General features: G+C 48.2%; 2 protein-coding genes across 6 annotated transcripts; both read right to left on the bottom strand.

Moving 5' to 3' along the window:
• Positions 1-5750: 5750 nt before the first annotated feature.
• On the bottom strand, positions 5751-14176 carry LOC133156950 (diacylglycerol kinase theta-like). 5 transcript variants are annotated; one of them, XM_061283100.1, is made up of 23 exons: positions 13501-14173; positions 12145-12224; positions 11970-12069; positions 11302-11387; positions 11077-11205; positions 10796-10955; positions 10565-10627; positions 10379-10479; positions 10040-10239; positions 9864-9954; positions 9727-9781; positions 9592-9653; positions 9191-9341; positions 9081-9119; positions 8908-9023; positions 8548-8699; positions 8323-8471; positions 8035-8210; positions 7857-7957; positions 7592-7738; positions 7419-7530; positions 7205-7357; positions 5751-7021 (listed from the first exon to the last, which is right to left on the bottom strand). In XM_061283100.1, exons 1-23 carry the CDS (start codon positions 13697-13699, stop codon positions 6776-6778), a joined length of 2868 nt encoding a protein of 955 aa, XP_061139084.1. In that variant the 5' UTR covers positions 13700-14173; the 3' UTR covers positions 5751-6775. The 5 variants fall into 5 exon arrangements, with proteins under 5 accessions (XP_061139084.1, XP_061139093.1, XP_061139109.1 ...); XM_061283109.1 differs by having other exon boundaries at positions 11077-11202; XM_061283134.1 differs by lacking the exon at positions 5751-7021 and having other exon boundaries at positions 7217-7357; positions 7592-7710; positions 13501-14176.
• A 567-nt stretch (positions 14177-14743) lies between these two features.
• On the bottom strand, positions 14744-18925 carry thoc3 (THO complex 3). Its single transcript, XM_061286587.1, has 6 exons — positions 18709-18925; positions 17607-17763; positions 16898-17102; positions 16663-16824; positions 16148-16248; positions 14744-15784 (listed from the first exon to the last, which is right to left on the bottom strand). The coding sequence occupies exons 1-6, from the start codon at positions 18886-18888 to the stop codon at positions 15624-15626; spliced, it is 966 nt and encodes a 321-aa protein (XP_061142571.1). The 5' UTR covers positions 18889-18925; the 3' UTR covers positions 14744-15623.
• Positions 18926-19375: the final 450 nt, after the last annotated feature.

Raw genomic sequence — 19375 nt, 5'->3', positions numbered from 1 at the left:
TCACCCCTGGCCTCACACGTGAGGACTTTCCCTTTCCGGGTGATGCTGACGTCGGAGACGGGTTGGGGAGCTGTCAAAAACAGCAAGTCACGCTTTGCACGGGGCGGGCAAATTCAATGGGATGGTGCTTTCCAAGGGCCCCCGACTCACCTGTGTAGGTGTAGGCGAAGACCTCGCTAGGCTTCTCCTCCTTGTCGTGGCCTGTGGCCTTGCAAACATAATTAGCTTTCGCTTCAACATCCGCCTTCGGGATGGTCAACTGCTTCTGAGTTGCATCAGGTACGTCATTTTGGCCCTTGGTCCATTTGAAGGATTTGGCATCACCAATGACATTGCACTCTAAGATCATATCGCAGCCCTTTTTCCTGTTGACTGTGGCCTTGGAGATGGGAGCTGTTGGGAAAGCGGAAATGAGACTCAATTTCAAGAGAGGCCATTTGCAAATCGGTCCCGGTTGCATTGTCCTCCAAGGGCCCCCTCCCCTCATCTCGAATGTTTGACGTTTTTAACAAGGGTTTGAAAAAGTGCACGGATCAAAGGACAACAAAATAGCAGCAGTGCTTTTTTTTCAACGTGCGCCGCCTGCCGCGACGAGCCGGGATTGTTTGAGCGGCTACTTTGATCGAAACTTCCAACGGCCGCGTGGTGGTATCCTTCGCGCCAAGCGAAAGGAGCGAAAGGAGCGCCAGAGACGCGACGCCAAACTTACCTCGGACTGCGACTGGAAACTCTTTGGGGAAGTTGTTTTCGCCCGGTTTCTTGGCCGTGTACTTCCCGCTTTGAGCTTTTTTCATGTTGAGGAGGCCCAACTCTTTCTTGCCGGCGGTGAACTTGGGTGGATCATTCGCAGTGTCCGTGATTTCGGTTTCAGAGCCAGAAGGTGCCTTAAAGTGCCAGGTGACACCTGATGGCTCTCCGGAGTCCAGATTGATGGAGCCACCCTGCATGACGTCGCATTCGGAGCCTGCGGAGCAGGGTGCTGAAAAAGCCCCAAAGAGTTGTCTAGAGTTATTCACCTCCAAGCGCAGGCGGCCAAATCACAAAGTCCACACGCAGATGGATGTGACTGGCTCTTTTCCATCTCAATTTGCTCACAAAATCAAATGGTCGTGCAACTCACCGCGATCAACAATGATGGTGAACTTCTCGACAATGCTCGGGTCGTAGGTGGCCTTGTACAAGCCACTGTGCTCTGCTTTCAGGTTGGGCAACGTCATAACCACTGAGCCACTTGGTGTAACTATCGAGTTTCCTGTTGGGAGGTTGCCGCCTTTGAAGTCCCATGTGACAGACTCACCGGTGGTGATTGTTATTTCGAGCGTGCCGTCCTTTGGGCAGAACACCACCTGATCCTTCACGCCATTGCAATCTGTCGGATCTGGAAAAGCAGAGGTGTCCAGCCAGCGCATGCTCTTACTCCCACGGTGTAAAAGGACACCAAGGATTGTACAGACAGAAAGCTACTTCAGAAACAAATTGGATTCAAGGCGCCAAATAATAATCCTACAAACCCATTTTAGCATTGAGCTTTCTTTGTCATTTGTGCGCTTTGCTTTCGGCGGGCCATTTTGCCAATCGACGACGTCCAACTTCCCAAAATGAAGGGTTTTTAAGACATTGCAAGCGTCACAACAACAAAGTGGCCCTTTTTCAAATCAACATCGCTTTACGCTTTGATGCAGTCCTTTGGATTGTCTTTATTGCTTGACGCTTTTCACCAACTTGATTCCACTGACAGCGGACCAAAGTGTGTGAAAGCTTTTCCTACCTGCCGAGTGGACGCAGAGGAGCAAGATGATTATCACGAGCTTCATTCTGACGAGGGGTTCCGCGTAGAAGCGAGACAGACAGAGAGACAGAGACAGACAGAGAGAGACAGAGAGAGACTGGTGGCTGGCTGGCTGGCTGGCTGGTTGGTTGGCAGGTTGGTTGGTTGGCTGGCTGGCTGGCTGGCTGGCTGGTTGGTTGGCAGGTTGGTTGGCTGGTTGGTTGGCAGGTTGGTTGGCAGGTTGGTTGGCAGGTTGGTTGGTTGGCTGGCTGGCTGGCTGGCTGGCTGGCTGGCTGGCTGGTTGGTTGGTTGGTTGGTTGGCAGGTTGGTTGGCTGGCTGACAGGCTGGCTGGCTGCTCCGACTCAACAAGCGAATCAAGTGACGATCGGACGCGAGCGCTCCCTACTAGGCGCAAGGTGCGTGACGTCACGCCACTTTGACACGCGGAGCCCACGCGCGCTTAGCTTGATGTCAAAGCGTCTGTGAAGGCTTGCAAGTTGTTGCAAGGCGACCAACTTTATGACTGCCGTCCGTCATCAGTCAAGTAGTTCAAGACACAGGCAAATGAGTCAGCCAAATGTGCAAAATGGCGCGCCACGCTTTTTTTGGAGTCGGCTTAAAATCGTCACAATAAAGTACCTGTCTTCTGATCTGAAAAAGAAATCATGCTTGAGTGTCGTTTCTTATAGTTCGTCCATCGGTTGCATAAGATAAAGTCGGTATTGGCACGCATTCTTTCAAGTGGATTAAAAAAAAAAAAAAAATACACACACACGCACGCACGCACGCATATATATATATATATATATATATATATATATATATATATAAATGTATATATATATTTAATTTTGTCAATTCCTTTTTATCGATCTGAAAAAAGTCATGCTTGACTTTGTTATCGTTTATGCAGAGGTTGCATAACATAAAATGAGTATTGACAAACACACACTCTTTGAAGTGGATTCTAAAGAAATAAATACATAAAAAGCAATACATATATGTATATATATTTATATATGTGTATATGTATGATACATATATATGTACATATGTCTGTGTGTGTGTGTGTGTGTGTGTGTGTGTGTACATATAGATAGATAGATAGATAGATAGATAGATAGATAGATAGATAGATAGATAGATAGATAGATAGATAGATAGATAGATAGATAGATAGATAGATAGATAGATAGATAGATAGATAGATAGATAGATAGATAGATAGATAGATAGATAGATAGATAGATAGATAGATAGATAGATAGATAGATAGATAGATAGATAGATAGATATGTTATATTATGTATACATAGAGTATTTTATATTATATATGTTATGTATACATATTAGAATATTGCGATGTCAACGTTTGGAATCGCACTCATAAAGACAGAACGTCCGTTTCGCTCCAGCGTGAGCGACATGGTCAGAATTCAAAGCCTTCAAACGAATGGCTCGCTTTGTGATCCGGCCCGCGGTCCGCACCTTTGACAGTCCTGTGCCTTTGCATCAGAGGACAAAGGCAAAGCTGAAGCCCTCGACTTCCCTCGACCCCACTCCAGCAAGTGTTTTTCATGCCAAGGTTGCATCATCGTCATGACTGCTGTTGGCAAAGTGATGGACTGCAAATCTCCATTCTCATGCTTGCTCGCCGCGAGAGTCATGCGTCCGCCGAGATCATGACACAAACACACACCGGCCGGCCACTTGCAAGCTCTTCTCCCCTTTGCATCTCCTCTGAATTCAGAGCGGCAACGTGGGAGCCTCCAAACCACCGGCAAGCGACCTGAAAACAAAGATTGTTCGACGTCGTGGTTCAGGGCGAGGATACGGAAAAACAGCTAGCGCGGAGATTTCAGCTGTCACTGTCAGCGAGCGAGGAACATAGTGATGCTACTTAGTCAAAGTCTGCTTCATTGTCCATTTCTTCACATGCACACAAAGAAATGGAAATTACGTTCCCACTATCCCACGGTGACAAGACATAGTCCCCAATATACTCCGGGGAAATGTGCTTTCGGCAGTTTGCAAACATATTTTATTCAGGCTACGCTAGACTCCTAATCCTATCAATGGAATCTTCAGTAGTTGCATGATGGGCGCTAAGGAAAGTGAAGGCCACTGCATGAACTTATTTCCGACAAAGTGTTGGTGGAACATGATGTCCCAGACAGGGAGGACGCCTCATTTGAACATCTAGAGGTCGGCGAGGAAGGAGAATAAGATCTCGCCCTGGTGCTCGTCCCTAACCGCCAGACAGCTGAGGCCGGACACCTGCACTCAGCAGCAATAACACCCAGACGAGGAGGAGATGGCCATCCACCAATCATCACGCAATGTTTGGCCTGCTTGAATATTCATATTGTCTTTCTTAATATGAGGGCGTCCCATGTCCCAAGCTGTTGGGAAGCCCTGAAACAGTTTGTCAGCTTCCAATTTGGCAAAGGCTTTTCTATGTCTCGTGCGCTCCTTCGCCACTCCCTTTTGATCAAAGCCACTCAGAATTTCAGCATACAACCCTTCAATCTCATTCCATTCATTCCTCTCATCATCACACACACTAAAATTCGGTTGCTCATTTTGGACATTTTAGCGGTCTGATCTCTCACAGGAGGAACTGTTATCACCGGATACTTTTTGAGGAGGCCTCACTTCTCCTCGGGGATCTCACAAACACCCCAGCTATTTGAATACGATCGTCACCGCACTCTTGTCCGCCACGACGAAGCACTATTCGGTCCCTAACCTATCCGCGCAAGTCCCTGACTTTACCGTACACGTTACACACATAAGTTGCAAACTTATTCGCCGTATGTACCTTACCTTCTTGCACATCTTATTTGACCTGAACGACAGTCTCCTTTTAAATCTCCTCTTTCAATTTGCAGAATTTCGACACATAGTTACAGGTATTCTGCTTACCTTATCGGTGATGAGCTCAGGGTTGAGGAGACGTCGTACCAGCTCAACGTTGTGCCCTTATTCCCGAGCGGTTCGCCGACCGGGAGACAGCTGTCCCAGACAAACTGTCTGATGACCTGGACAGACCGCGGGTTTTGTCAATTACCCTTCTCTTGACACCAAGAAATTGTTAGGCTACGGATTTTGGTCATTGATCTGACTCCAAATTGCCATCAACACTTAACACAAGAGTAGTTATGTCCTAATGCACACACACTGACACGCCTGACAATTTTGCGAGTTTGTTCTGTCAAAGAGAAGACCGGTAGATCGCTTAGGCCGAATTTACCAATTGTTTATTCCTGACAAAGCAAACTAATACAGGCGCCTGGGTTGCCCGGTTTTAAGGAAACACGATATGAATATTCAAGCATGCAAAAGATTGTGTGGTGATTGGTCGATGGCCATCTCCTCCTCGTTTGGGTGTTCCTCGCTGCCGAGTGCAGGTGTCCGGCCTCGGCTGTCCGGCGGTTGGGTCTGGACCACCAGGACGAGTTGTTATCCTCGTTCCTCACCGGCCCAGATGCTCAGATAAGGTGTTCTCTCTGTCTGGACCGATGAGAGGTATTCTCCTTCCATCCTCCCTGTCTGGACCGATGGTACATCCTGTTCCACAACACTTTGTCGAAAATAAGTTCATGGCGTTGCCTGCGCGTTCCTCAGCGCCCACCCTGCACGAGCACTCCGCTACTGAAGATTATATGGATATGATTATATATGTTTAACGCAGCTTTAATCAAATAAGTTTGCAAACTAGCAAAAGCATTGATTGATATGATTACAAGACTAGCGCCTCCTTAATAGAAGGAGTGGAGCTCTTTACAAGCCCTAGGCTTCGTCTCCCTCCTTGCACAGTTATTGATATAATAATATGTGCTAAACAATAAACTAAACTAAACTTAATAAAATATGTTTGCAAACTGCCGAAAGCACATTTCCCTTGACTACTTTTCTTTAGGTAGTGATTGCACACGTTCTGTCAATCAGATAAACTTGTAACAGCCAAAATCAATCAAGTCAAGTCAAGTCAAGTCTATTTGTATAGCCCTAAATCACAAGCAGTCTCAAAGGGCTTCACATAGACAAAAATTGACAATTATTCTCAAAGCATCCCCTGATCTTAATCAATCAATCCATTTTAAATGATATTGTATGTATTTTTTTTTAATTATTATTTTCTTTCTCAGTTGTTCTAACTCATACATTTGATTCAAATAAACTTGTTGATAGTCATGAGCTCCTTTTTATTTCAAATGAAATGGCATTTCAGTCATGGCTAGCTACATAATTGTACCCTAGTCATAACATTTTGGCCACAGCAGGGAGCCAACGAGTACATCTTTTTGTGAATCCAATGTACAATGTTTGGCCACAGCAGGGAGCCAACGAGTACATCTTTTTGTGAATCCAATGTACTATGTTTGCGGAAATGTTTGCGAGACGTTAAGCCCCATAGTCGAGCCCGCCGCGAGTCTGTCTGGTACATACACCGCACACCACCTGGCCAGGGGAATCCAGGGAAAATACTGTCTGTATGCACACTGGCTCTTATTTGTTGTGTTATCTGTTTATTTATTATTTATTATTACTCTTATTATTCTTTGTGCCTTCTTGTTTTTTACATTGCGTCGTTTACTTGTATGTCTATCGTGTAATATGTCTCATCACCGTGGGATAGAGAAAACGTAATTTCGATCTCTTTGTGTGTCTCGGCATGTGAAGAAGTTGACAATAAAGCAGACTTTGGGGAAAAAAAAAAGAAAAAAAATCTTGCCTCAGGCAACAAATTGATCAGGGCTGCTGCTCCGATGCGCTTCTTCACCTCTTTTCCACACTCTCCGTTGCTCTGGACCCCGAGTAATTCAAATCCTCTACCTTCTGGATCTCCACTGGCTGTAGCCTCACCATTCCAATTGGATCCCTGTCATTTACGCACATGTATTTTGTCTTCTTTCGCCTCTCGTCACTTTTTTCTCTCTCGCGTGAATTTGAAAGTTACAACTTCATTCTCCGACTATTTACTTCCTTTGAGCGCATGCCTTTCAAGTCAGGTCACTTTTGTCGATGTAGCAGATGTCGTCCCAGCCGGTCGGTATGGAATCCAGACAGCCGTTTTCAGTTTGGGCGTCACTTTGGTCGACTACTGTCGAGTTTCCCCAGCGCCCGTTCCAGGAGGCCGAGCTTTCCGAGCATCCCTCTGAGAAGGCCGAGTTTCCCGAGCGCCCGTCCTTGCCGCCACCCGGCGGCGACTTCCCGTGCTTGTCTTTGGACTTTTGCAACATACGCACCTGGAGGTAGGACACCAGAGATCACCAAACTGCCCTAATCTGCTGAACGTGACCATTCCTTTTCGCTACATTGCATTGAATTGACGGAATAAAGTATCGAGCCCAAATCCAAACTCAGGTCATGCGTTCCAAAGTAATGCTTCTCAAAAGAGTTTGCGTCAGGAGGCATGCGGGTGAGTAAACCTTGGGTCCAGCGGCGGAGATGATGATGTGCCCTGGAGGTTGCAGCCACGGCTCCCCGTCCACCTGCACGGGGAAAGCCTTCTTGAGCGCCACCCGCATGTAAGTTCCCTGGGCGATGCGAATGCCAGAACGCAGGCCGCTCTGCACCTGGCCCTGCGGAAAGAACGGAGATGTCCGCTGAGCTGCGACGGTTGCCGCGCAGCCACCCGCTCACCATGTGAACCACTCCGGTGACGCCAACCGCTTCCAGCAGGCCGTCGTTCACGCTCGGCTTGCTGTAGCGGCAGTCCGCCTCTGCACCCCACAGGTCGGCACCAGAGCCCCAGCTGAGGACGGGCGAGGCGCAGAGTGAGGTCATGGGGTTGCGGGGTACGTGCTCATCCTCACCTGGGAATATTGAGGAAGATGAGGCCCTCGATGTTGGGCAGCGCAACATTGCGTCCGTCCACATGCAGCTGCAGTTCCCTGTGCAGACTGCGGGTGGCGCTGATCTTCTGCAGGCCCACCTTGACATACACGCCTTTGTTGTGGAACCTGGCAGCCAATGGGCCCAACCCCCCCAAAAAAGGCTGACGGGAACTGATCGCTTGGGGGCGGGCGGTGGTCACCGTTTGGAAAAGACTTTTTTGGGGACGGGATGATTGCGCCGTACCTGCTGCTGAACCTCTCAGGGTCGTCTTCACGGGCTTGGTGGAAGTCCAGGCTGAGCTCGGCGTCGATGCCCACTCCGAGGTAATTGTTCATATGAACGATCTGCGACGATAAGGTTGACGCGGCCGTACGTTTGCAGCGAATGCTGTGCTTCGACGCAAGCAGGCGGGCGGGCACACCTTGGGCGCTTCCAGGAAGCTGTCGGCGCTGTTCTCGGCTAGGTCCTGCGCATCCAGCAGGATGGTCCAGCGGTCCATCAGAACTTCGTCCGCTTCGTCCACACAGGCCAGCATGTGAGACGGGTCGTCGCCACTGTAGCCAGCGCCCCAGCGCAGGACACGGGACAGGTCGTTACCTTTAGGAGGAACGGTCGTATTTGAACGCCCAGTGTGTCCATGTGGACCACGCTCAAGAGCTCATTTCGAGCGCACTCGCATACACCCACAGACGCAGACACTCTGCACGACCTGTTCCGAGAGGCAGGATGCCAACGGGCGGCTCCCGACAGGCCAGCTGGTGTCGCAGCTCCTCCAGCACACTCAGCACCCAGCCCACTGTGCCGTCGCCCCCGCACGCCAACACCCGGAAGCTGGGAATATCCCGGAAGGTGTGGAGGCTGCGCACGCGCACACAAAACCGTCAACTTGGCCGTCTCAAATGTTAGGTTGATCGCCATGCCGCCAATGAGTCACCCCGGCAGCGGTCCACCGTTGGAGAGGTCAAAGACTTGGTGTGGGTTGAGAATCTTGCGGAAGGCGTACAGAAGCTCTTTGCCCTTCAGGCCGCCGCTCTTTGTGTTGACAAACACCAGCAGGGGCCGCACATCCTCACTCAGCTGCCTGAGCTGCAGTGGCACATCAACAGCGACAGCTGCACCCAGAAGTGTCGTTCGGATGCATACTGGCATTGGCCTTTTGTTTGATTCGATTTTTTTTCCTCCCCCAATATCAGAACTGACAGCTGATGACACGGTCACTGCTCTCATATCATATCCCAATATGCACAACACACCTAAATGAAAATGTTGAATAAAGTGGGGCACATGACTATACCTGGATCTCCGGGATGACGAGCGACGTGAGCGATTTCTCTTTGACGGTCACGTCTTTGGCCAACATGAACACGCGCTCAGCTTCGGAGAAGCACGACAACTGCAATGCCACCGCGCCTGACACACGCACGGAACGTGTAAGGGTGCTAACTTTTACTATTGCGACAATCTCACCTTGGCTGGGGTACACATGGCTGATGTCGGCCAGGTGAGCTGCAGACAAGACAAAGTGATGCTGTCATGTCGGCGTCGTGGCGTGTACGTGCGTGCGGGCGCGCGCTCACTCTTGACGGCTAGCTGCTCCTGCAACAGCTGCCAGTACTGCTCTTTGGACAGCTGGGGGGGCAGCCCTCCGATCAGCAGCCTCACACGCACCGCCTGGTTCTGCCTCTCCACTACATAGAAACGAGTCCGGTTCATCTGCCGCAGAGACGTCTGGAAAACAAACGCGCAGACACGCAGAAGATGTCACATGACAGCCTACAGTTAGCAGAGCTATGCTAATGCAAACTGGTCTTGACACCCAATTTCAATCATGTCATATAATTGACCAACCCTCCCATGGCTGACATTGACATTTTTTCACTCGCATCGTTATTTTTACCTTCACAAGTGAATAGAGGAAGACGATCCATGCTAATGCTATCTGTTGCTAATAGCAATAAAGAATCACTCCACGACTGACCTTCCTGATGTCGTGCAGCTTAGCCAGAATGTTCTGTTGCGGCATCAGCGTTTGCTTCTGCACTGAGGACACAGAGGCCATGACCTTTAGTGTGCTTTGTACCTGGAGATGAGCCAGCGGTCAGGCCTCACTGACCTTGTTTGCTGCTCATGACCACTTCAAGAAGGTCCCATTGCGTTGTGTCATCTTTCTGTAAAACACAGCCGAACCTTGATGTTATCGCGTGACAGCGGCCTTCTTGTCGCAAAAGGTTCGAGGCTGAAAACGCCTACTTGAAGCTTCAGCTGCTCCAGTGCCTCGGCGAGGACGGACGCAGCCGTGCTGTCCTCGGACACGGACACACTGACGTGATCCGGTACAGAACTGGAACGCACACAGGCAGTCAATGACTTCCCGTTGTCAGAGGGCGGCGAGCGCGCCCGGTGCCTTGAAAAAGAAGCAGCCTGACCTGCCGCTTCCGTCATACACTCTGATGACCTCGGCACGGCCACCTTTGGCCCTTAGCATCCAGGAGTCGCCACCGCCCTTCAGTGAGCCGCTGCTACGATTCAAGATGTCGTCGCTATGGACGCGCTCAAGTCCGCCCACTTCCTGCAGCTGGACATCTTGAGGGTCATCTGGCAGGTAGAAGGCCCGCAACGCCGCCTCCTGCGCCGTAAAGCCCATATATACGTGACGGAAATGTTCAGTGACGCGTGACTGAAATGTCACTGAGCATGTGACTGCTATGTTCAAATGACATCTAACTGACACACATTTCACAACACTTGACTGCGGTGCTTCCTACCAGAACTTCCTGGTTCTTGGTGGCTCTGACGATGGAGACGAGGCGAAAGTGACCACGCCTGAGGGCGTCGTCGCCATCATAGACCTTAAGAAACTGTTTGCCTGTACCGCAAATCCCACATCAATTAACATTGTTGCATATTCCATGCGGACATTAAGGCGCAAGTTCAGCCGGGCAACTACTGACCGTGCTCGGCCGCTGCTGGCTGACCATCTTTAGAGGCTACGTTGGTCACGTCATCGCTGTCATCTGTGTGAGATGTCATGAAGCTTGACTGAACAATATTACAATGAAGACAAAGGTGTCACATTTTGGCCGTAATTCTGTTCTCCCTGCTTCCGAGTCGGAGACTTCATGGCTAATTAGGATCACGACAAATCTTGTGTCAAGTGCCAGTTAAACAGCCACGCTCCATGCCTTCATCATTTCTCCATCTGCCGCCCTCCACGATGCGAAAGCAGTGGTGCTTGCTGAAGTTTCTGGATTGGAGGCGCACACAGGCGGGATGAAGCATCATGCGGCGCAGACGGCCCAGGGTGCACACCGGCGCCACCCTGAGGTGGCAGGCTGCGTGACACTGTCAGAGTAAAAAAAAATAAAACAAACCAAGCGTCTAGCGACAAAGAGCAAAGATACTCTGGACTTAAGTACTTGCTGACTTCAACCCATAGGCACAACTTTGGAAAGGCGTTTCATACCGTAACACCGCACCACTCGCACCTCATCCCCGCCAGCACGTCGGACGAACTGCAGGAGCGTCGGCACAGATGGCAGCGGGAGCTCGACGCCAGGTTGCCCTCCCGCCAGTGGTGCTGAAACATGCCCTGCTGGAATACACCAAATAAGTGGGCTCTCGTTGCCCGAATGAAACAGACTTTTGTCGCCAGTGCTGGAAGTTGCCCCGGTGAGCGGCGGTCACTGACCTGCTGCCGAGTGCCATCTACGTGACAAAAGCGACAGTCGGCACACGTAAAGGCGGCGCAGTCGGCGTGCACATGCAGCTCGCACACTGAAAGCCGAAGGATAGCATCTCTTGTTAGCAAGTGCCCTTAGCATCCAGGACAAGCAAATATGTTGAGGTGGAACAATTCATCAAATTATTGACAATTAGTGGCGGATCAAGACAGTTTGACCTCGGTTGGCAGGAGGTTCAGCCACCCACGCCCCCACAAACATATTAAATCCCATTCATTTTCCACCGCTTATCCCGAGTCACTTCCCTTTCTCGAGCCACTTTGTCCAATTCATCCCTGGGGGATCACAAGACCTTCCCAGGCCAACCGAGAGATATAGTCTCTCCAGCGTGTCCTGGGTCGTCCCCCGGGTCCTTCTTCCGGTGGGACAATACCTCACCAGCGTGGTGGCAATACAATCTATTCGTTGTAGCCACCGTAAGGGGTCTTTTAAGTCGGGCTTCATCCAGCCTATGTTTGCCATGGGTGACCCTGAACTTAGCTCGAAGGGTCACTCCATCACGACTCATGGAAAGAAGTACTAGATTCATCAAGTCATTAATTGATGAATAGTTGCAGCTCTTTTTTTCTCTCGCAACCCCCTGTGCAGGCTGCAGAGCCACTCGCATCAGGCTGACCTTCACAACGAAGAGCGTTATTTCCCTCCGTCTGCTTCCTGCACACGCAGCATATGCGCCTCTTGTGAGTGTCCGGACCAAAGCAGTGAGCCACGGGAACCTGTAAAGGGGTAGCGTGGACACGGAGGTGGCATCATCAGGTGATGTACTACAATGACAATAATTTGCTACTGACCCGTACTGCAGAGGGCGTCATGCTGGAGCATAGCGAGGAAAGTCTCTTCAGACATTTCTCGTGACACATCAAGTTACACGCTGATGACAAGAAAAAAAAAAGAAAACATACAGTTTGTATCATCATAGAAGTAGATGACAGCTTTAAAACAGTCTACACCTACCAGAACAGAGCGCAATGTCACCTTATTTTAATCAAAACACCAATTGCCATGGCAACACAAGGTGCATTTCAAATGCCGAAGACATTTAAAATAACACAGATTGCCATGGCAACACCCCATTTGAAACAACACAGACCACCATGACATATTTAGATGAACGCATTTTGACACAGGCAACACAGGACACATTAAGCTTACATTAACTGCAACAGGTAATGCACATTTTGAAACCAACCATGTTCCCATGGCAACGTATATTTGAAGCCCAACATACGTATTGCTCACTATGGCAACAGAGTCGAGGGTCATTATGCAAGTGACAGCTTCAACAATCAATTTGTATCACGTGAAAAAAAAGACACACACACACACACGAAGACTTCTGTTTCCATGACGACCAGAAGAAGTGCATGAGAACTGCTTCTCACATAGAGAAACACACTTTCACCTTCTGCTCCTCCTATGAAGACAGGCGTATGATAGAAAACGCATGCAGAACGTGTGAGTTACCAATTACAATGTAAAAAAATTGTGGTCAAAACAACTAAAGGCCCAACTGACGATATTTAAAGGGGCAGTTGGAACATGAATGGAGATGCTGAAGACGTAATTATAGGAGAGACATTTGAAGGCGTTGATAGACTCCGTAGAAGCTTTGTCCGTATGGGCGGACGGCCATTTGTAGCAAGCGGCCACCACACAAGCGAGTAATATGGATAATAAAAAAAAGGGGGGGGGGGGGTAATATTGGTTTTTCAATGTAAAGGTGTGTAAATGTCTTTCTTATCGTTATAATAAATGTTTTGAAAAGGTTGCTGTTTGAACATATAATCAATTGGGAAGAATTCGGCACATTTTCACTGCTTTGAAAGAGTCATAACATTCTCAATATTCATTAAAAGAAAATCATTCAGGTCATTGAGATCAACTTTCAAAAATCTGCATGACAATGTCACACAATTCATTTTTGACATTTTACACTCATTACCAAAGAGGACATCGAAACACACTACAATAAGACATTTAGAGAGGACATCTTCCTAGACAGCCAACATAACACCCATTTTAGGACAACGGCGAGCAATTAGAAGACTTTAGGAGGGGACCTTTGAAAAAACCGTGAAGACAGTCAAGGCATTTGAGAAATGTGTAAACTGATTGTGGCGGTCTGTCTTCGGCATGTTGTGCTGTACCTTCACACAGGAAGCCCAGCAGCCCCCACAGGAAGTCGCTGCAGTGGTGGCAGAAGGTGGGCTTGGTGAGCGTCACCCTCTTGAAGCTGTGACCCAAAGCCCCAGGCTCCTGTTGGCGTTTCTTGGGCCGCAGTGGACTCGCCGTCGCGCTCCAGCTGCCGTCCGCAGCTTCCGCTCGAGCCGGGCTGCCGTCCGCCATGGATCGACTAACTACGTCACGTCGTGCGCGACGCTTTTAAAAAACAAAAGAAATGTCCGTGGTCATCACGTTCGAAGTCCAACACGAGCGATTTTGGGTCCACGGGGGGATTCTTTTGGATCGACCTGCGACGTCGCGGTCCGCCGGCCTGAGTCCCGCCCTGTTTGCTTCACACTCACGCGCGCTACTGGGTCTCCGGCACGCGCGGCGTATGGTGTCACTTCAAGAATTCAGTCGTGGCCACGGAATGTAATGCGCGTGCACGCGGCCGGCTTTCACTACGGCGCACGCGGAAATTAACAAGTGGAAAACGAGCTGGTACTTTCGCCTTCTTTGCAGTGTTGAAAGAGACGTTAAAATACGTTACGTTCTTCGTCCTTTTCCTCATTATTTCCAACTTGAGGTATTTTACCACCTTTCTTCGTCGTCTTTAGCACATTACGTACTGGTACACATCTTGTGGCACCAGACGCGGCAAATTGACGTCACTTAAGACAATTTGCATTTTTGCTTTTGTCTCGAGCGCTGAAATGAAGTTAGGAGACATTGCCACCAGATGTCAGTGTTCGTCCGCCAGTATGAAATCTGACCCGGGAGCCCGATTTGGCCCGCGGGCCGGACTTTAAGCAACTTTTTTTTTTTTGGAACTTTTCTTAAGGCAGACCAAGAAAACGTATAATTGCGGCAAATTAGAAATTTCCATTGTTGTTCTTCCTCTGAGATGTATATATATATATATATATATATATATATATATATATATATATATATATATGTATATATATATATATATGTATATATTTTTTCCAAGTTGTTCTAACTCACATAAATGCATATTTTGATATAATTTAAAAGGCATCCTCTATTTCGTAGGCTTTAACATCTCTATGTTTGGGGCATTACAACAAACACCCTCCAGCTGACTGTCTTTTGGTTTAGCCCAGCAAAAAATTCTGGCACGTTGTAGCAGCTGTCAGCGCTGTTTAAGGCAATGGGGCCATGAAGGCTGTGGACAACATGTCTTTGCATTATTATGTCAACCAGTCGGCAGCAGTACATTTTAATTTGAATCCAATGTATAATGTTTGTGAAAATGTCTGCGTGGTGCACACCACAGCCTCCGTGCTCAACATCCAGAAATTAATTGCGGTCTCAGGACAAAAGGATCCAACAGTTGGCCCATTGATCGAGTTGTGCACAGTCATTCAATCTTTCAGCTTGCACAGTTCATGCCGAAAAATCTTCTCGCGCAAATGGCTGTTGATGGACTTGGTGTGTAGTGTGCTACCACAGTATGCTGAAAGCCACATTCTTAGATTGAACCAGTCTTCTGGAAATTTGCCTTTTTGCGCCAGTGCCGAAGATGCGCGAGATGGATGCCAATCGAGTTACTGTAGAACAGATTGTCTCCTGTCTGAATGATTACCAATTGCCTGAACGTGCTACGTTACAGCTTAGGCCTCAGTTGTGAGCGTTTCTTCGACGACCTGTGCCACTTCCGACCTGCTATCGTGCAACTCGACCATACTGGTGAAGTACTCAGCTGCCATCTATAGATTCAAACACTTCCAGAGCCAACCAGTATGCTTGTGTCACGCAGCAGTAGCACGCATAGCGAGTAAGGTACTGCCGCAGTAGTAGAACAATGGCCTTGGCTGCAATTGGTTGACATTTGAAAATGTTACTAGCAGAAAAGCGACACAGTTCAACCCATGCCCCCACAAGACAGGAGCTGCAGTTGTCCTCGTAGGCCACAAGTGACAGCAGTCAAAAAATCCACCTGACCAGTGTGACGATGCAACCGTACGAGTGAGTGTGGACTTTGTGTGCCAGCTGGAACTAAAAGGTAAAAGGAGGGCAAAGGTAGTGGGGGGGAAAAAAACTTTGCCATGAAGGGCTTTCCATGGGCCGTTTGGCGGTCACGTCAGGAGTCGTTGGGGAGGCCAAAGAGTTTGACGGTTCCCGCCTCGCGGCTGTTGTCGTATTTGTCGTCCTTGTCGTCGCAGGAGTAGGCCAGCAGGTGGCGCTTGGGGTGCCAGGCCACTGTGAATGTAGGCGAGCACTGCACCTCCCACAGCTTCGCGCCTGTCCAACGCACACACACTCAATTTAAACATCACATTTTCCGCACGTTGCAAAGCAAGGCCTGAGACTTTTATCCAGGGCCCATGGCGATAATTGACGGTCGAGGGCAGGGCTGGACCAATTGACGGTCGAGGGCAGGGCTGGACCAATTATCGGCGTTTTGACAAGCCGGGTTTAACACGCCAGTCGGCTGCAAAAAAAACGCTAGGCTAGCAAACATTCAGTCGAAAAAACAGGACATTTGTGTTTTATAAGTTTTAGATAAGGCTTCAACAAAGAACCAACAAAAATTGATGCGCAAAAGTGGACTTCTTGTGTCACAGAAGAAGAAGTTAGCACGTCTGCTTGGGGTGATATACCAACCTGTTTCCACCTCGGCGATGTCAATGAAGTGGTCCTCGGACGCTGACGCCAGCATCTTGCCGTCGTGACTGAAGCTCAGTGTCCTCACGGGCCAGTCTAACCTGCCATCACGTTTGGAAACGCAACTACATTACAAATCACACTCACTATTACTTGAGGTTACAGGACAAAAGCCAGATCACGTTCCACCGCATCACCGTGGGTTAAATAATGCAAGATTGGTCTGGATTATGTCAGCAATTCTGGATGACACTTGTTCAATTATATCTGAATACATTTCAACATGCGAGATTACCTAACGGTCCGAGAATACGTCAGTCATCTTACATTAGTTCAATACATTTACATTTGGTTTTCTGAATTTCTTCTTTGTCATACATGTTTGAGACAAAATTGTGGATTTAAAATGGAATAAAGATATTGAAATGAATTCAACATTCATGGATGCCTTTGTTCGGAATACGTCACTTTGCCGTCTTCTGTTCCATGAGTCATAATGGAGCGTACCAACCCACCTGGAAAAGCAGCGCACGCAGACCAACTCGCTCAAGTCCCACAGGCTGACCAGCGCGTCATTGCTGCCAGTGGCAAAGTATTTGCCCGTCGGGTCGAATTTGATGCAGATGCAGTTGGATGGGTGCGCGTTGATGGACTGAATGGTCTTCAACTCGGGGTAGCTGCAACGACAGAGCGTCAAGAGCCAAGTCTGACCGACGGACTGGCCGACCGAGTCTCGTTTGTGCCAATCACCTGAGGATGTTGATGCAGCCGTTCCCGTTGGTGAGGAAGAACATGTCGTTGTCGTTGTTCCAGGAGATCTCGTTCACCTCGAACTTGAACTTCTCCTCGGCTTTGGTTTTGTGTGTCTTGGCGTCTATAAAGGTGACCACGTCTTCCTTGTTGCCCACAGCGATCGTCTGACCGTCCGGACTCCAACAGATGTTGAGGTTCTCACCTGTGGTAGGGGGGAGAAAGTTTTTTTTTCATGGACATAACTGTCAATGTGTGCTGGTAAGGAGTGGGGGGTTGGAGGGAGCAATAGTAATAAAAATAAATAAAAAATTACAAAAATAACGTGGGCCTAAAAATAATAGCTTATTTATCAATATCTCTATCTACATAACTATACAGGGTGGTGGTAGTGGGGTTGGGGCTGGGAAGGTGGGGGCGCAAGGGGCCCAACGGCAATAAACGAAGGTTTTAAGTCTGACTTGTGGTCAAGAACCAACTCCAGCCGACCGAGTGGGCCCACGGCCTCTTTGTGTGTGTGTGGTTTTTCTTTTTTCCGTGGCTTCAACTGAAAGTCAGAATCACAATAGTGCTGGCACAAACAATTATTTTGCTCAACGACTTCCCACACAGACATGATTATTTTTGCTCCAAGTTGACGAATCAGTTCAAGTTAGGGTTCAACAGAAACTTCATGTTGTGCTTTTGTATTGCTGTCGCTTTTGCCAACCTTTGGTGTTGACAACTGCCGTACACTTAGTGGTGCGCACGTCCCAGATTCTGACACTCTTGTCGCCCGACGCAGTCACAAAGAGGTCCGGGTTGCTGGGATGCCAGCACAGCTGATCCACGCTGTCGCTGTGCCCACGGTAGTTGTTTTCCTTCACCTGTACAAACAAACGCGCGACATGACGGAGCCTTTGCGTGCTTATCGGCGTCATCGACTCAGTGGGCTACAATTCCTACAGTGGTGGAAAACATGCGTCAAAAAACGCCGTTCTAAATAGTCAGCTAACAACCAGACCTTTGTCTGTCGACGCACACGGCACTCGACGGAATGATTTCTGATGCGATTGCTTGATCGGTTGATGGGATTTCTATTGATTTTGCAGTATCTATATAGCAATCGAGAACTGTTTGTCATTTGCAATGCCGTTCCGGTGCAGTCGGCGGACTGCAGCAAATTGGCGGACTGACTGATTAAAGAAGCACTCAACAGGGATACGGAAAGAAAAATGGGGTTGGACGGACTTAAGTAGGAGTCAAAATTTGGGTGCGTATTATACATGGGTACAGGCTTTTTTCCAGCATCAACATGCCATTTTTAGGGTGCGTATTATACATGGGGGCGCATTATACATGGAAAAAAACGGTACTTTGCATCAGGGGTTCGAATCCCGCTTTCTACGATATTTTTTTTATAATTTTTACTTCCTTAATTTCGTACAGCCAATCGAAAATGAAAACGGGACGTTTTGTTCCATGTTTATTGAGGATTTGGACCGTTTTGCAGTCTGACAATTTCCATGTTGCTTGTGACGAGCGAATCTGCTGTCACGAAACACAAGATTACTGAACTGGCTTTAGCCAGTTAATATGGAAGCGAGTCGAACCGTAACACCGGAAGAATTTACGTATGCACTACGACTACTTAAAGAGATTTATTCCACTTATCACTAGTTTTAAAATATATCGAACATGTTAGGCAAGTAAATTCACCATGGCCAATGATAAATATGACGGCCATAAATATAAACGTTTCAGTAAGTAGTGTCTGGTCTGGTTTTGGTTGCTTTCATTGAGCCCGCCACGGTGTCCGAGGCCAAACTCACCAGTCTGTCTTTTTCCAGGACAAAAACGCTGGCGGTCTTGTCGACAGACCCCGACGCCAGTCTCCTGCCATCGCAACTCCACGCCACCGAGTGGATTTTGACTGAATGCGCTGGGAACTCGCGACTTTTGTTGTTCGTTTTGAAAGTCTCCTGCATCGTTTGAAAGTAGCGCGACGCCATTTTAGTCTACGGTAGAGGAAACAGGAAGTGGTGACAGTGTTCGACTGGCTTTTAAAGTTTGAGCACCCCCTGGCGCAGGGGAGAGTCAACGCATACATCCTCAGCACTGGCAACAAATTCTCACTATGACTTCATTAACATGTATCCTTCTGTTTGTTGTACAAAAGAGTATTAGCAACATCTTGATCTGTTTCATATAGTTTTATTTTTAGTCGATCTGTTTATCCACCCACTTAAAAGTAACATTTTTTAACAGAACGATTGTTTATTCAATCGACTTTTACTTATCTGACTTGACTACTACTACGACCGCTATCATCTATCAGTCGTTTTTTATTATCGTTCTCATGATTGAAAAGTTGAAATAAACTGATATTATTCTATTGTAGATTTATAGTGACAACGTAAAAGACTAAAACTAAACAATTGCTGGATACTTCAGCATTCGAGGATGAGGAAAAAAGGGGGAGGTTAGTGATGATGTCAG

This window comes from Syngnathus typhle, linkage group LG1, assembly GCF_033458585.1.
Source record: "Syngnathus typhle isolate RoL2023-S1 ecotype Sweden linkage group LG1, RoL_Styp_1.0, whole genome shotgun sequence".
NCBI classification, from domain to species: Eukaryota; Metazoa; Chordata; class Actinopteri; order Syngnathiformes; family Syngnathidae; genus Syngnathus; species Syngnathus typhle.
Note: the sequence above shows the minus strand (reverse complement) of the source record. Positions and strands in the feature narration are given on the sequence as shown.

Excerpts from the sequence above, each read along its gene's own strand:
- LOC133156950 (XM_061283100.1), bottom strand. The coding sequence starts at position 13,699 with ATGGCGGACGGCAGCCCGGCTCGAGCGGAAGCTGCGGACGGCAGCTGG. Across the intron at positions 10,240-10,378 it reads CCAAGAACCAGGAAGTTCTG|GAGGCGGCGTTGCGGGCCTT; the intron begins GTAGGAAGCACC and ends TTTACGGCGCAG. Across the intron at positions 9,342-9,591 it reads AGCTGCACGACATCAGGAAG|ACGTCTCTGCGGCAGATGAA; the intron begins GTCAGTCGTGGA and ends TTTGTTTTCCAG.
- thoc3 (XM_061286587.1), bottom strand. The coding sequence starts at position 18,888 with ATGGCGTCGCGCTACTTTCAAACGATGCAGGAGACTTTCAAAACGAAC. Across the intron at positions 16,825-16,897 it reads GGCTGCATCAACATCCTCAG|CTACCCCGAGTTGAAGACCA; the intron begins GTGATTGGCACA and ends CTGTCGTTGCAG. Across the intron at positions 16,249-16,662 it reads TGCGTGCGCTGCTTTTCCAG|GTTAGACTGGCCCGTGAGGA; the intron begins GTGGGTTGGTAC and ends ACGTGATGGCAG.